Source organism: Nothobranchius furzeri, chromosome 14 (genome assembly GCF_043380555.1).
Source record: "Nothobranchius furzeri strain GRZ-AD chromosome 14, NfurGRZ-RIMD1, whole genome shotgun sequence".
Lineage (NCBI taxonomy): Eukaryota > Metazoa > Chordata > Actinopteri > Cyprinodontiformes > Nothobranchiidae > Nothobranchius > Nothobranchius furzeri.
Window position 1 is genome coordinate 36101365 of NC_091754.1, and position 16588 is coordinate 36117952.

Consider the following 16588-nt stretch of genomic DNA (forward strand, 5'->3'; position numbering starts at 1 on the left):
GTTTCGTAATCCGCCTTGGGTGTACCAGAACTTTCCATGAGGAGGGCTTTAGTGCGCATGCGTTTTCAGGATCTTTCCTCGTGTGTAGTGACTCCTTTTCAGACAGGTTCTGATTGCTGTGCTGCTCGTCTCCGGCTCTCTACCCATTCGCACGTGTAGAAATGGTAAGAACTAGCACGTAAAATGGTTTCATTCAAGCGGAATGCACAGGGACCTGTTAGAAAGGCAGAAATGGATGTCTGTGGGTTTTTTAGTCTAAAATCTCACTGCAAAAATGTCAGTAGCTAACGTAGAGAATGCTAACATCCACTCACAAGGTCACGTTGCCAAGCAGAGAGCAGTGAAGGAGCTTTACCTCATGTTTGAGTTAATGATACTCCTGAGATCGGAGGGAGACAGTTGCATCTGTATCAGGTTGGCTAGACAGCACAACAACGTGGTGCATTTCATTTACTCATATTTAAAAGTTAAATTCACCAACAAACCTGCGATCTTTTTTCTGCGGGGGTTGAAACCCCTCCGAGGGTAGTTTTAAAAAGGTGGCAAACTGAATTGCAGGTGAAACTGGACAAATTTAAACTCGGTGCAAAAGTTAATTTATTTCAGTAAAGGCGAAATGGGCCCAAACCAACGTATGCATGCTTCTTCACATGTCTGACATTTCTCAGTTTAAAATCCTTGTTTTTATCTCATGGTCTATGATTTTGAATTTGGGGTTTCCATCAGCTGTCATCATCACAAATATACCAAGTAAAGGCTTTTGCATGTAATGAGTCTATCTTGCATACTATTGTCATTTTTTAAGCTGAAGTACTGAAATTAATTAAAATTTGCACCATATTCTAAATTTTAGTTTTACCTGTACATGGGTGACCTTTGATTATTCTTAGCGTAACCATAACCCTTATTCATATAATTTTACAATATTTTCAGAGAAAAATAATGGTAAAACAACAAATGTAGGTATACTACACAGCCACAGTCTAAATTAAGCTGCTTTGTTAGCATTTAAAAAATATTTTATCTTTCCACTCATTATGTTTATGCTTTGATTAGGGATGTAAGAAAATAACGATACAATAACTATTGCAATAGTTTGTGGTATGATTCTGAATTTCTGTTAAAAGCAGTGCATCATATTTTTTTTATTAAGCATGTGCATACATAAAATCATTTACTGTCTTTCTTTTGTTGCGGTGCAATTCAAACTCTGACTGCTAGGTGGCAGCAGTTTTTACCACCGTCGTTCTGGTGGAACCATGAGATTTCACCATAACACAGGGTGTGTCTTGAAGCAGAGCTCAGCTGAGGCCTGAGTTTTCTAATTAAGTCCAGTCTTTAAAAATGCTAAATTCTTCTGGCTTTTAGCATAGTAATACGTTGTATCTTTTCTCTTGTATTGCGATGTATATCGTATTGCCAGATTCTTGCCGATGCACACCTCTAGTTCTAACAGACATGTTTGTAGACGCCCCATGGACTGGCGCTGCCGTAGTGGCCAGCTACCATGCTAGATAGGTCTCCATTCGCCCCTAGTACATTCATTTCTACCGAGGAAGGTGCTTACTCAACTAAAAACACATTTTATCAAGCTTTTTCACAAAACCAGATAATTGAAATATAAATAAACTAAATAAATGAAAGTAAATTAAAATATAAAGTCCCATCAGGTAGGTTAGAAAAGTCAGTAGTAATCCCACGTGATCTGTTTTCAACAGCACGCATGTTGTTGCAACAGTAGGCTGCCCAAAACGGGCGTAGTTGCCCATTCTGCATTGACTTTGGAGAGTGAGAAGACCCATCCAATTTGATGCTGCTATGCTCTCCAGCGCCCTATAGGGAGCCGAAGTCTCTTGCTTTTCCGGTGGGCTCATGGGTCACCAGAAGAACGAAAAAATGAGTGCAAGTCAACTAGGCTAAAACTACTTTCTAATCCGCTTTGCCTTACGCCCTGGATCGCACATATGTTGTGCTGCAATTTAAATGAAAAGTAATGATGGGTGTTTCGACCACGCCAGTCACGTTCTTTGAGATTCATCAGCTTGTAAAAGTCCGGAAGTAGATGGGCGTGGCTTAGGCTCCTTATAGGGTGTCTATGAATTCATGTCTATGGTTGTAACACTTTAAACAAGTCCTTATGGTGCGTTCCAGTTGTAGCATCACAGAAGGTGATAGCAAACAGTGTTGATTCTAGTGTGTAGTTAATCCTACATAATTGTCCTCGGAACACTTTCTGAGAAAAGTTTGCCGGAAATGATGCAATGAACTCAGAATTCCAAGCTTTGAGCTCGTAGGTTTCAGAGGGCCCTGAGATCCCTAACTGTCCTGAAAAGGTTACAGTACTTCACCAGCGTGGTGATATTTTCATTCTTACAAGTCTGACGAAAAACAAATAATGGTTTGCAAAATTTGCAGAGAACCGATAAAAACCAAGTCTGGTAACGCAACCAATTTTTTTAATCATAAAGTAATGACAAAAATGGCCAAAGCTGCACTTAAAATGTATTTTCTACATTTTTCATAGAATTTTCAGTAATTATTGATATTGATCAGTTCGATTTTTTTTCTATATTGACCAGCCCTACATGGTTATATAATTATTTTGGTTAAGTGCTGAACAACACGGCAACATTTTCTCTCAAGTTGGAAGCTGGAATGCAAAATGAGCCCGTTACGTCATTTTCTGCCCCAGAAATTCCTCGTTCCGAGGACAACTGGAACTCAGCATTACTCAGGACTCACCAAACTAGCAGCACAAGATTGAAACAACCCCAAAAAAGTTTAGTTTTAAATAATGGAAATGTCTTATTTTCTTACTTTAGTGATGTTTAGTAATATTATGTAGGTCAAAAACATGTTCTACAGTGCGGTGTTGGAGTAGTACTGTATTTAATGTGAGGCACAGACTTGGCATCTCATGATTGAGTGTTGGGTACACAAGCCAAGGAGGAAAGTCTCAAGGCAGCTTTTGAGACCAGTGTCAAGATAAGGTGAATAAATGTTCTGCGTTCAGGTATCAGATGACCTCCTCTACAGAAAACCTTGACCAAAGGTCACTGGTAATGTGTTCTCGTCGGACGTTTGGCGTTTGCTTTTGGAATCCTCTTCCACAGTTTCTGGCATTCTCTTAAATCTTTTAAAAGCTTGGGGAAAATTTAACTTGCAGTTACTAACTCACAATGGGTCAACGTCCACCCTCCTTACCTCAGTCATGAATCCCTCTTTAATCACATTTTACCTTAACTTGACCACACACACACAGAAAGCCAAACCACAATTAAGTTATCTTGTTTGTTTAAACACTTAAAACCAGAAATCTACATTCAGTATTTTGTTCCTAAAATGGAAATGCGGCGTCCACCTGTGAAACAAAAACATGGGCCTGAACATTACTGTTAGTGGTGTGTGACACTAATCTGTGTGACCGTTGTGGTTTCTCACAGGCCTTCAGGAAGTTCCTCCCTCTGTTCGACCGGGTGCTGGTGGAGCGCCTGACAGCTGACACCGTAACCAAGGGAGGCATCATGCTGCCAGAGAAGTCACAAGGCAAAGTTCTGCAGGCCACAGTGGTGGCCGTTGGACCGGGCTCCGTCAACCAGGTGGGTTCCTGCTGCATCATATGATGCTCTGTTCACCAATGTTAGAGACCAGGCCAGCTATGTGCTCTGGTGGAGTCCAAAGGGACCAAAAATAAATGATCACATCCAAGTCCTTTTCTGTAGAATCAGTGAAAATCTGCAGGTACTGACTCTGGGCTGACTGCAGGTCATGGCCTTGTTCACTGATTTTCTTTTTTTACAAAGTAAACTTTTCCTGCAACACGCTCCTCTCTCCTACATTTGGGCTGAGATATTTTTTAAATCATATTTTAGAAGTAAGGATGAAAAACTGTTTTATTGTATTCATGTGTGTTTGTAAATGAAGATTTAGGTAAAAGATGATGTAGCTGTGGTCAAGTATGCTCACCTTTTGTATCATTAATAATAATAATAATACCCTAACCATTTATCCTTTTGTGTATTATTGACCAATCTTATCATTTCAGATAAAGTAAGGATGTTTGTCATGTATTATTTTAATAGGCAGCTATCTGCTATATCTAAGGTTTATTATTATGCCTTTTTTAGAAGGGCCACCTGCAGTCGATGAGTGTGAAGGTTGGAGAGAAGGTGCTCCTACCAGAGTACGGAGGAACTAAAGTTGTTCTGGATGATAAGGTAATGCTCTGTCTCCGTTTCAGTCTCAGTCTTTGTGCTGCTCCTGGTAACAGCTCGTCTATTTTTTGTTCCTGCAGGATTATTACCTGTTCCGTGATGGAGACATCCTTGGCAAATATACCGAATGAATCTTCAGTCTTGCTTTTGTTAATGTTTGAATTTAGTCATCATTGCAAGGAAGAAATCAACTTTTGTGTTTTACTAATTGTAAATAATTAAACGTTTTGTTACAATAAAGTCGAGCTTTCAAGTGGTCATAAAAGTTCATTCTGTAGGATTCTTTTTGCTTTTATCCAGATTTTATTTAAATATCCATTAGAGGGCTTTAATGAAGGACATTTCATTTAGTATTGTGAATTAAAACAAAATACAATAAAAGTTTTATTTAGAAATATGTGCCTTACCCCTGAGACATCCCAACTCTAGCACACATTAGCTATAAACACTGCTTCATCACTAAGTATTCTCCATGTCAGACCTATGAAAATGGCTTTGTTCATTTTTTCTACATTATGCCAATAATTTTGCTAGATATGTGTGTTTATTAGCTAAATATATTTTTATGCCTCTTGAATCAGCACACAAGTTAATGTAAGAATTGCATTATTTTAATCACTTGTTTTACGGTCTGTCTCCTGCAATAACCTGGAACAGTAGTTTATCATCTTTGTAACAGCTTTTAAGGTGCATTATGTAGAAATGAAGTAAAAATTACTGTGGTAAAATTGGGTTACTGCAACCACTATAAACAACTACGGGGCTTTTTGCCAGCCATCATCAAATTACAATTGTCAGCGCTGCAGTATAAGCTTGCAGGAGACACAGAAACCTCACGCTTAAGTCCATTCTGCCTTTCTTTTGAAAGAACGAAAACTGACAATCTCTGCAGCCAGATGGATATAAAATATGTTTCAGTATAACCTTCTTTCCAAAATGACTGAAGCTTTGCACTCTTGGGATTTTCTCACTGTAAAATCTCACCATATTCATACCTGCTGCACCTTTAAATCCCTTAATAGTCTTTGATCTTTAATTTTGGTTTGTCTCCATCATGCTAGTAAGTTTCGAAGTAATATCACTCCCGTTTACAGAGCTTTTCCTGGTGTCTTGAACGCCTCTGAAAACCAGTGAGTTATTTCCGGTTCTTCTGTACAACTACGCCGCTGACGAACATCCGGGTATTCTGTCGAGATGGTCATGGCGGAGGGCACTGCAGTTCTCAGGAGGAATAGGCCTGGAACCAAGGCCAAGGTTCGTTTTAACATCACGGGAAGGCTTCGTGCTGTGCCAGAACTCACTAAGACAGGGCGAAGCCGTTTCAAAACTGTTCGGTTCGGCTTAGATCAGGACTTGAGCTGATATGTTATACAACCAGCCGTCGGTAGCTAGTGGCACCGTCTAGTTAATGGAGCAAAGCTAATGCATATGAGTCTTGGTGTGTCCTGATTGATAGAGATGTGCTCTGTGATAATTTTGGTTTGTTATTATTGCGGTAATGTGTTTGATGGTATTTTATATACTTTCATGGAACGCTTTCGCTCATCTTATGTACAGTCTATGATCTTATCACGCTTTTTAGCTTTGCAGGAAGTAGTCTTATCCTTGTTGACGGTTTAGCTAACCAGATTGCTCGCTCTGTGGCTATAAGTTGGGGAAACTTTTCCTCATTCTTGTCAACATTTGAGCTGACAGGTTAGTTTACGCATGACTAAGAATTCATTGTTTGCCACAGGTAAAACTAGGCTATTTTCTGGTGGTTTTTCAGCTAAACACTTGTTAGCTGATCTTTGTCAACTTTGTTCCCCAGAGCTGTAAACACGGATGTTTTCTCTGTGCAGGACTTCTATAACTGGCCGGATGAATCCTTTGAAGAAATGGACAGCACCCTGGCGGTTCAACAGGTGTGGTAACCCGTTTAAATCGAAATAATTTAACATCCAATTTCATTTTAGTTGCTGAAAATTCATTCAAACTTAATTTGTTTCCCCTTCATCAAGTCTTTAACACCAACGAGGTCTCCCAGATGCGCAATACGTGAACTAGGCAGGGCGTTACAGGGGAAAAACTGTTATTTACTCGAACAATCAATTTTCTTATCAGGAATGTCCCAACCACTTTTTTCTGGCCCCCAGGTCCTAGTCATTTCATTTCGAGAGTATCTGCCATGCCAAGTCCAGGTCAGATTCTTCAGCAATGCACCAAAATAGGATAAAAGGAGAACACACCCAAGTTATCATTTAAAAATATAGTTATGTATTTATGTTAGTTCCTTAATTGATCTGCCAAAAACATCACTTGTTCAGGTAGTACATTGATAAGAAATGAGCTAATACGTATATTTAACAATAGCCTTATCGCTTATATTTCAGTTTGTTCACTTCCTCAATACACAGCTGTATTGTGCAATTCATTTTCCTGAAACAGTGCAGCCAAATCAGAGCAGGCAGGCATATTCTGCACGACACCTGTGGAGCTGCATCTGTAAAATGTGGTGACTTGAAGGAAACTTGTACTGTTGTTCCAGGTGACTGGGAAACCCACGGTTTGCAACCACAGACAGTGGCTGGTCATCCATTGTGATTAACACCCAGCTGTGATCTTTTTGACCTGTAACATCAGTTAGCTCGGTGTTTTTGTCACAGTTGCTGTAGTGAACCTGGAGTTTTGAGCTGGGTGTTTGTTTTTAAGGTGGGAGACTAGAACTAAATGGAGATAGGTGATTTGCTGTGGCTATGCCTAAAGGCAAACGCCTTGAAAGAAAGAGGTTTATTTTTTAAAGCGGTAAGTCAGATTCCTATTGCCTTTTCTGTTTGGTTTAACAAAGCATAGCCTGCCTTATTTCTGTGTGCAACTGGACGGTTTTTCAGCCCTCTTCCTGAGGTGGTCTGCTTCAGGCTGACCTGGGCCAACACACCCACTGCTGACTGATAACCCGGCTCAAATTAGGGATGGGCCGATGCTAGCTTCAGAAATACTCGCCGATTCTGGCAAAAATGAGGGTATTTGAATCAGCGAGTACTTATTTCTAAACATGAACTGATACCACGTGAAAGGGATCTTCCCCTGCCCAATTCTACAACACACAGTCAAAGGTAGTGACACAATTTTGCTAGGCAGAGCGGGCCCTACAGCACGCGAGTCATTGTTTTTCTAGCACTTAGCATTAGCAGTGTGTCAGCAATATGGCGTTTCTTTTCTTTGGAAAACCCTACTAGCAGGACGGCTACATGCATAATATGCAGGGCAGAAGTTTCCAGGGGAGGTGTGAATGCTGCCAAATTCAACACGAGCAACCTTATTAAGCACTTTGGCTGTCGGCATGTAAAAGAGCATGGAGAGTTTATCGCCTTAAAGGAGGAGAGAAATGAACCACAGCAACAGCAAACCCTGTTAAACGCCTTTAAGAGCCACAAGAAATATACCCAAGGCAGCAAGAAGCCACTGCAATAACGGACAAAGTTTTAGAATTTATTGTCCTGGATGACCAGCCGCTGTCCGTTGTAGAAAACGTTGGCTTTCGCCGCCTCGTTGAACATTTGAAGCCACGTGGTTTTACGCGTCCATCAAGATTCTTTTTAACGGGAAATTCAAGGACATTGATGAAGAAGGGTCTTGTTTGGGCTCCATCCTCAGGTCTCCCAGTTAACTGGCACTATACGATCAGATATTACAAGTCTCAGCATGTAAAGTCTCTCAGGTGAATGTGAGAGTACAATTAGGAAATGACTGAAGCAAACTGCTCGGGTGAACCATTGACAGACGAGAACAAAGATGGAGATGGTTGGCTGTAATCAACAACGCCATGTTTGTAGGATGAAATGTCCTGAAATCTTCATAAAGAGAAGCAGCATTGTGAAATGGACAAAAGCAAATGTTTATGTTTAAATGATCCTAAAAAAGAAAAGTAAATGGTTTCCAGCAGGGGGAGGTTTTATGACGACCGTCATAAACTGTGAAGATGTTGGTGTAGTGGGTAGATGCAGCAGCAGAGCCCATAAAAGCACACGAGTCGTATGGTAACCTGTCTGGTATTTCTGTTGCAGTACATTCAGCAGAACATTCGGTCAGACTGCTCCAACATCGACAAAATCCTGGAGCCTCCAGAAGGTCAGGATGAGGGGGTGTGGAAGTACGAACACCTCAGGTAAAACTCATTTCATCACTTCTACAGTCAGCATGGCCTTACCATTAGGGCTGCAACAAACGATTATTTGGATAATCGATTAATCGGATGGGATCTCGACACGATTAATCGATTAATCGGATTACATAGGGACATTTTTTAAAACTGCTAGGGAAACGTTATTTTTCTCCTTCCTTCACTTTATTAAACACAACATTATTAGAAAACAGTTCAATAGCAGAAAAACAACATGCCATCACCTAAATTGTCTTATAAGGTGTATAGACAGAGACCCTAAGCTACACCTATCTGTGACCTAAAATGCTTGGTCCAAGTTAAACAGCTTAAGGGCAATTCTCATCTGTTTTGTTTGATCACATCTGTTGACATTTATTATAATTGGGGATGTCAAACAACTAATTTTTAAATGTAATCAAACATAGGCTGTGAATTAATCAAAATTAATCAGTATTTCCAAAAATGACTGAAAAAATACCAAATAAAACAAAAGTAAATGAATGCCGCCCTCCTTGTGATGATGCCCTGGGCAACTGCCATAAAGTCACATCAAGAAATGCTGCTGATCAGTCCAATGATCCCAAATAGACTCGCATTAGGCCACATGAAAGCAACTGAACCCAAAAATATATTAACCAGTATATAACTGCACTCTCACACAACACGCCTGCAGCAACAGTTAGGACTCCTCCCTCCCTTTTAAAAGCGTTTTCGCTTCTGAGGACATTGTGGTTGTAAAGCCACATGCTAGTAGTCTGGCCCCGGTGTGATCAACCAGTTTCTGCGGGAATGTGACGGCGGAACCGGTTCGCAGCGGCGCGAGGTCCCCCCCCCCCCCCCCCCCCCCCGCCTATCTAATAGCGTCGCGCTTACGATTTTATAGACTTTTTTACGAGCTTAGGGCATGTCTAGCCTGTGTAATAATCCGGAGCTTGGGTGAATCACTTTTGAAAAGTTTTTAACTTACCCGGACACCGAGCTCTCTCCTTCCTCGCTGATGATTCTGACATGCTTGCGTTTAAGACGCTGCATCATCACTGCAGCACTCCCATGCCATGAGTCTGACCTACAAACGTTGCATGTCTTCGCCTGATTTAACTGAAAATGCTCCCAAACTTCAGAAGTTTTTACTTTTTTGGGGTCTCGCTGCTTCTGCCATGTTCCTCTTACAAACACCTGCCGACTCTCCACCGGTCTGCGCGCAATGGCGGGCGGGAGGGGAGGGGGCTTTTGGAAGAGTTGCGCAACACAACGAATCGATGACGCAATTCGTTGCCAACGCTTTTAGTAATCGATTTTCATCGAATTTATCGATTCGTTGTTGCAGCCCTACTTACCATAAACCTTTTCTCTCGTTTAGGTCATTCTTGTCAGAAATTCATGGTGTTGTGCTTCTGAAGATCCCGCTGATTAGCTCTTGTTGCACCAGAACTGGTTTTAGCCCAGTGTGTTAACAGCCAGCTCTTTACATAATCAAACACCAACACCTGTTCACAACACTATCAATAACATCTCACCCGTCTGCATTCTTCTTTTGATTGTAAAAGTCAACAACTTGGCATGAAACAAAATGTTTAAACGACGCATGATTTGGTATCTAAATGGAAACCTCCGTGCTTGGCTAAAACCAAAGCTGAGTGCTGATGGAGACGATTCTGCTCCTCTGATTGGACTAATTGTTTTTGTCAAGTTCTTGTCCAGGTGTAGTGGACTGTCCCTGGATGTGCTCAGTCTTGCTTTCAGACTTTAGCTGCTTCTCAGTACCGAAGTATGTACTTGTGTACTTGGCAAGTACAGCGGAAAGTCCATTCTTTGAAGTACATGAGGAGAAGGGGCTGCATTTGTAACACCACCGTACTTCGTTACATGAGCTGACATAAAAGCAGAAGGCCTCGCTGGTTTTATTTTGATAGTTGGTTTGCTAACTAGCATTTTAAGGTATCGTGACAAATCTACAATAACATACAACTTTATATTCATTTCTTTATTTAGACTTAATTATTTATATTTTAGATACAAAGCATTAAAAGTTTTGAGCTTTGTCCTCTGGCCTTTTCTGTTCGGGGTGTATCGGTTTGTGACACAATGCATTATGGGATACCCTCCTGTCCCAAGTCCACAGAAGGATGCACTGATGCGTCAGCGATACAAAAGGTGGAGCAGGAACACATCTGTTGAAGTCTAAATAAATGTGTGTTGCAAGAATCATGACATGAGGAAATAAAAGCATGAAAAACCATCTCAGAGCCATATTTTCAACACCATCTGATTAGAAAATATACCAGTACACAAAGTTCTCAGATTTCCCTTGATGGCAGAATTTCATTGACCGATTATCACCTGATTAGAGGAACCATGCTCTACGGAGCAATGCTCAGACAACCTTTCAGAGTTTGATTTTAAGAAGTTACTGTTAAACTGTTATGGATTTTTGATCAGTACTCGAGTTGTTCAGACAGATCTCAGAGTCCTTAACACTGACGTAAAGCTTACTGTCATCTGCATATAAGTGGTAGATTTGAAATGTGTAAATTATCTGTCCAAGAGAGTGCATATAATAGGAGTAAATAGTGGGCCCAATACAGAGCCTTGGGTACCCCACATAGCAGATGTCTAAGATTATTTGGTTAATATGGGTACTGAAACATCAGTTTGAAAGATAATTCGAATCTGTTTTAATTGGAAACAATGAAGACTCGGTGTGTGTGTGCGTGTGCGTGTGCGCGTGTGCGTGCGTGCGTGCGTATAAGACTAGTCACCAGGCTAACATGTTCTTTGCTCTACAGGCAGTTCTGTTTGGAGCTTAATGGACTCGCTGTAAAACTGCAGGTGAGTTTAACATTTCCTATTTTCAGAAGAATTGAGGGCGTTTGTCAAAAATGTTTCATCTAAAGCAAAGCTCCACGGTCCATTTGGGTTGTTGATTTTATTTTTCACATGCTCATTCTTTGTGTGACATATGATGTCACACAAAGATGTCTCATTTTCTTTAGTGAATTCACACTGAACTTTTAACTTGGACTAAACAGTGTTGTAGAAACGCCTACCGGCCCAGCTAAACTTTTTGCTGCTTGCTGATTCTACGCTCCAGCTGGCCGGTGGGTTAGAGCTATCATATTTATCGTCTTGATGACGCTAAATGAACGATAACTACCCGTACAGCGGCGGTGGTGCTACATTTGTTTCAGAAGCCTGTTGCCACAAAAATCCTTCAACAGCATTTGGGTGACATTTATTATTTGGTCATTATCCTCGCTGCCCCGCCCACTGCTTCAATATTTGAATCGTGCTCCATTTCCTCATTGTTGCAGACTGGGAGGGTGGTCACATGACCTCCCAGTTGGAAGCCCAGCACCCTAAAGGAACATAAACATCGAACACCTACACTAGGGGTGGGGAACCCTGGTCCATCAAGGGCCGCTGTTCAGCACATTTTACTTTCAACACACCTGACTTCAATCAGCAGGTGATTAACAGGCTTTTGCAGAGCCTGATGAGCTGCTGAACAGGTGACTCAACCACTGAATCAGAAGTGTTGGAGCAAAGACGTGCAGGACACCGGCCCTCGAGGATCAGGGTTCCCCACGCCTGACCTACACACACCTATTCTCTTTTGGCCAAAATCCGATAGATCAAATTGACGTTGTTGTAACAGACATAAGCTTCAGGTTTATTGTCATTGAACCAGTGTCCCGGTCCAACAAGCAGGCAAGATTAGGTTAGGAAGAGGGAAAGGAGGAGCAGGGCACACAATGGGATGTACTTCTACCATTCCATCAGTGATGAATCAGAAAGGGATTAAAGTGTAGATCCTCTTTATTCTTAGAAGCATCTGTTTGCTCTTCACCTGCAGGGCGAGTGTCATCCTGACACCTGCACTCAGATGACGGCTACAGAGCAGTGGATCTTCTTATGTGCTGCCCACAAGACGCCCAAAGAGGTGAGTTCATTCCTAACCTTCTGGAACATTTTCTCTTACCGTGGCTTAAATGTGCCTCTCTCTGACGGCTGTGATGTGTGTTGCTGCGTGCACAGTGCCCTGCCATCGATTACACCAGGCACACGCTGGACGGAGCTGCCTGCCTTCTCAATAGCAACAAATACTTTCCCAGCAGGTTAGTTGGGATTTCATTCTGATTGAAGTACTTCTGATATGTTGCTCACAATAAGAATTTACACCAACCTAAATCATGTTTTGGTTTACTACAAACTGCCCGCGGCTGAACGATCAGTGAACTGGCAGAAACTTAATTTGGATTCCAGCTTCAGCATAATGATCCCAATATACAGTAATGTTTACAAACATGACAGGAAATGACATCATACATTCACAACAGTAAGCACTAAAATAAAACTGAAGGTAAGTTTTTGCTATCAGATGTATTTACTGACTAAAAACCTGCATGTAGAGTTTACCCAGCACCGGGGTGGGTCACCTGGTACCTTTAGCACAAAACACAAAATGCCCACTCCTTTCACATGCTTACTTCACCGTAACTCTGTTACAGTTTGGGCCATCAGAAAAATTAGGGCTGAACGATTCTAGAAAATATTGCAGTTGTGATTAAATTCATGGCTATTTTCTCAAAGGGCATTTCTCATTCATTTCAACTAAAGGAAGCCCATCCATCCATCCATTTTCGTCCGCTTATCCGGAGTCGGGTCGTGGGGGCAGTAGCCTAAGGCGAGAGGCCCAGACTTCCCTCTCCCCAGCCACTTGGGCCAGCTCCTCCGGGGGAATCCCTAGGCGTTCCCTAGCCAGGTGAGAGACATAGTCCCTCCACCATGTCCTGGGTCTACCTTCAGGTCTCCTCCTGGTTGGACGTGCCCGGAAAACCTCACCAGGGAGGTGTCCAGGAGGCATCCTGACCAGATGCCCGAGCCACCTCAACTGGCTCCTCTCGATGTGGAGGAGCAGCGGGTCTACCCCGAGCCCCTCCTGAATGACCAAGCTTCTCACCCTATCTCTAAGGGAGAGCCCAGCCACTCTTCGGAGAAAACTCATTTCGTCCGCTTGTATTTGCGTTCTTTCGGTCACTACCCAAAGCTCGTGACCATAGGTGAGGATAGGAACGTAGATCGACTGGTAAATCGAGAGCTTCGCCTTCTGACTCGGCTCTCTTTTCACCACGACAGACCGGTACAACACCCGCATCACTGCAGATGCAGCACCAATCCACCTATCGATCTCACGCTCCAGTTTTCCCTCACTTGTGAACAAGACCCCGAGATACTTAAACTCCTCCACTTGGGGCAGGACCTCATCCCTGACCCAGAGAGGGCATTCTACCCTTTTCCGAATCAAGACCATGGTCCCAGAAAGGAAGCAAAAAAAAAAAAAGTTTATGTATCTACATATTTATCTACATATCATTTCTACAAGTTTATTTGTCTACATAAACACTCACAAGTAAAGACAAAAGGTTGTTTAGAAGGTGCGATGCTTTGCAGCCAGGAGCACATCCCTTGAAGGAGCATAGGTATTAGCATCACCTGTGAAAATATATTAGCAGGTCAGAAATGTGTCCAGTTTATTAAAGTCTTCTGTGTTTAGAGTTTTTGTCCATGCAGAGCTTCCGTAGTTCAGTTACGTTCATAGCTGTTAGCCAAAACTCTGTGGAGTTAAAGTCTTACGATTGTCTAGCTTTACTAAAATACCTGTCTGTACTTAATTGATTGATGGCAGCTATTACTTTTTATTAGACTCCAAATGTAATAATTTGGCATGTTCCTAATTCGTAATTTGTAAGAATGTCATCTGCGATATTAGCATTAGCATCCCTATGGGTTTTTCCATGAATATTAGCATTGTGCTAACCACTCACTGCCAGTCAAATCGCAGCCTTTGCGATAAGAAAATCTCCTTTTGTCAGATCGCAGTTTAGTTGCATTTGCAATTAATCGTTCAGCCCTAAGAAAAATACAAATGGGTTTTTTTTTAAAGCAGAGTGGTTGTGCTTTCAGGCCTGCATAGTGTTATCACGTTAAATCCCTTTCTGCTGTTGCAGGAAGTGGGTGAATCCGCCTCACTGTCCCACACTAATGAATGAGGGACAGAGTCGGCGACCGATGTGCCGCAACATCGGTTAAATATCAGGCTCCTGCAACCCAAATCCGTCGCTGTGGCCACAACACTCTTAAAACCCAGGATGTGTAAAACATACCGGGTCATTTTGGAGCGCTGCAACAAACCTGTCTTGACAAACATCGCATTTTCTGAAAATCTGAATTTCTGTCTAAAACTGACTGTCACTTTGGTTTGTGGTCAGTCTCACATTCAGGCAGCGGGTATTGAAAGGGTTTTATCTGAAGTCCTGGCTAGCTGCAGGTTTTATACTGTACACTTCCTGTCTGGACTGTTTGCAGGGTGAGCATCAAGGAGTCATCAGTGGCCAAGCTGGGCTCCGTCTGTCGTCGCATCTATAGGATATTCTCTCATGCCTACTTCCACCATCGTCAGATATTTGACAAATATGAGGTGTGTTCAGACTGACCTACTGCCACTGATAAACCATGAGTTTAACCTCTAATCTGCTGAAACACAACTCCAGGAAGGCTCACATTAAGTGTTGTAGTACCTTTGTGATTATATCATTTCAAGCCAGACTAAACCTGATTCGGATAATCTGTGTCTGGATTAGAAGTCTTTGCTGTGGTTGGTTCTGAGGCACTCTGCTCGCTGACCCAACAAGAGAAACCAAAGAAGCAGCATGTCTACATTTTAATGTTGGTGTCTAAACAAACTGAGAAACTTTAAACCATTTTAAACTCACTAATAAAGACAAACTAGATGAGTTAAGTTGTTCCACCAGCTGATCGCACGGCCCGTTAGTCTAGTGTAAGCAACAGTTTGCTATGCGGCTCTGAACATCTGCTGATTGTGTCTTGGTGCAGAATGAGACATTCCTGTGTCACCGGTTCACACGTTTCGTGATGAAGTACAACCTGATGTCCAAGGACAACCTGATTGTGCCCATCCTGGAGGAGGAAGTGCAGAACACCTCATCAGCTGGGGAGAGCGAGGCCTAACACACAGCTGCTGCTGCCACACATGTAAACAGTGTCTACACAGTACAGAGGAGACCAGCTCATTCTGCACAAATATATACATACACACACACACACACACACACTACAGTGTACTAAGGCTTCTGTCTCGAGACACTGTCCACGTCCCCCGTCCGACGCTCCTGTCTGTCTTAAAGGAGCGGAGCTCAGCCAAGCCCACACTCTGATATTCTAACGGTCCGATTCCTGACCCGCCGTGTCCACAGGAACCAGCTGACTCATGCTTCTGTCCTACTGGAGACGTGTGGAAGCATGTTTAGCTCTCTAGCTTCGCTTAGGCCTCACTGAGGTTTTAGCATCAGATTTGAGATTCAGACACATTTTAACTGAACAACAACTTTGGGTCTGCCGGTGAGCAGAGAGGCTGGTGTGTGAACAGGGACGTTTTCCTGTTATGATCCAGTGGAATGGATGTGAGGACGGCTTTAGCACCACGGTTCCCGCCTGAGGTTTGATTCACCCTTTAATGAGGCCATCATTTTATTTATTGGTGCAGCTGAACTAGTTCTGCATTTCCCCCAGATCAGCCTGCTCTCCTGGGTTCCCAGGAACTCTCAGTACTTATGTGACGCCCATGAGCACTAGTCCTAGTCATCAGACGGCCTTCAGTTGTTGCTTTTAGAGCTACAGATAAAGGACGTTAGACATAACTCCTTAGATCTTCTCCCATGACTGCTACCATGAGCAGCCAGTCAGCTGACCGTCAGTGGTATTGGTGCATTGGTTGGGTGAGACACAGGGCAAAGGTGAGCCCCTACATCAGCGTCATGCTGCTTCCTGTGGACACGTTTGTTTTTTAAAGCAGCTGGATTTGTGTCTCTAATCAAGATGATGTGCGTTAATGAGCCCCCCTGTACATAACCTGATAATCTCATGATTTCCTGTTCGCTTCTCTCTCGTGTTGCTGACCCACCTGGTCTGAGGGGTGTCCTTCATCAATCTATTAACCTGCTGTCATGTCTTCACTTTTAGCTGTGTGTGTGAGTGAACTAGCAGTGGGATGTTCTTTAGTAGGGCCTCTCAGCAGACTCTGACCCGGCCTCCACTGTAATACTGTACACATGTGGCCGACGCGTCAGAGCCGCAGCAGCACCCAGATGAAGGAGAGTAATGTCCACCAACCGTGTCGGCACAGCCCACTTTCTGCCTTCTTTAACCCTCT

General features: G+C 42.6%; 1 protein-coding gene across 4 annotated transcripts; it reads left to right on the forward strand.

Annotated features, from left to right (window-relative positions):
- Nucleotides 1–25: 25 nt before the first annotated feature.
- LOC107389570 (MOB-like protein phocein) lies at nucleotides 26–16086 on the forward strand. Of its 4 annotated transcripts, XM_015965767.3 has the most exons (9): nucleotides 26–164; nucleotides 3444–3599; nucleotides 6056–6118; nucleotides 8261–8361; nucleotides 11145–11187; nucleotides 12212–12298; nucleotides 12394–12473; nucleotides 14725–14836; nucleotides 15253–16086. In XM_015965767.3, the coding sequence occupies exons 1-9, from the start codon at nucleotides 162–164 to the stop codon at nucleotides 15385–15387; spliced, it is 780 nt and encodes a 259-aa protein (XP_015821253.1). In that variant the 5' UTR covers nucleotides 26–161; the 3' UTR covers nucleotides 15388–16086. The 4 variants fall into 4 exon arrangements, with proteins under 4 accessions (XP_015821253.1, XP_015821252.1, XP_015821251.1 ...); XM_015965765.3 differs by lacking the exons at nucleotides 26–164; nucleotides 3444–3599 and adding an exon at nucleotides 5179–5468; XM_070544092.1 differs by lacking the exons at nucleotides 26–164; nucleotides 3444–3599 and adding an exon at nucleotides 5179–5468 and having other exon boundaries at nucleotides 11145–11181; nucleotides 12206–12298.
- The last annotated feature ends 502 nt before the right edge of the window (nucleotides 16087–16588 follow it).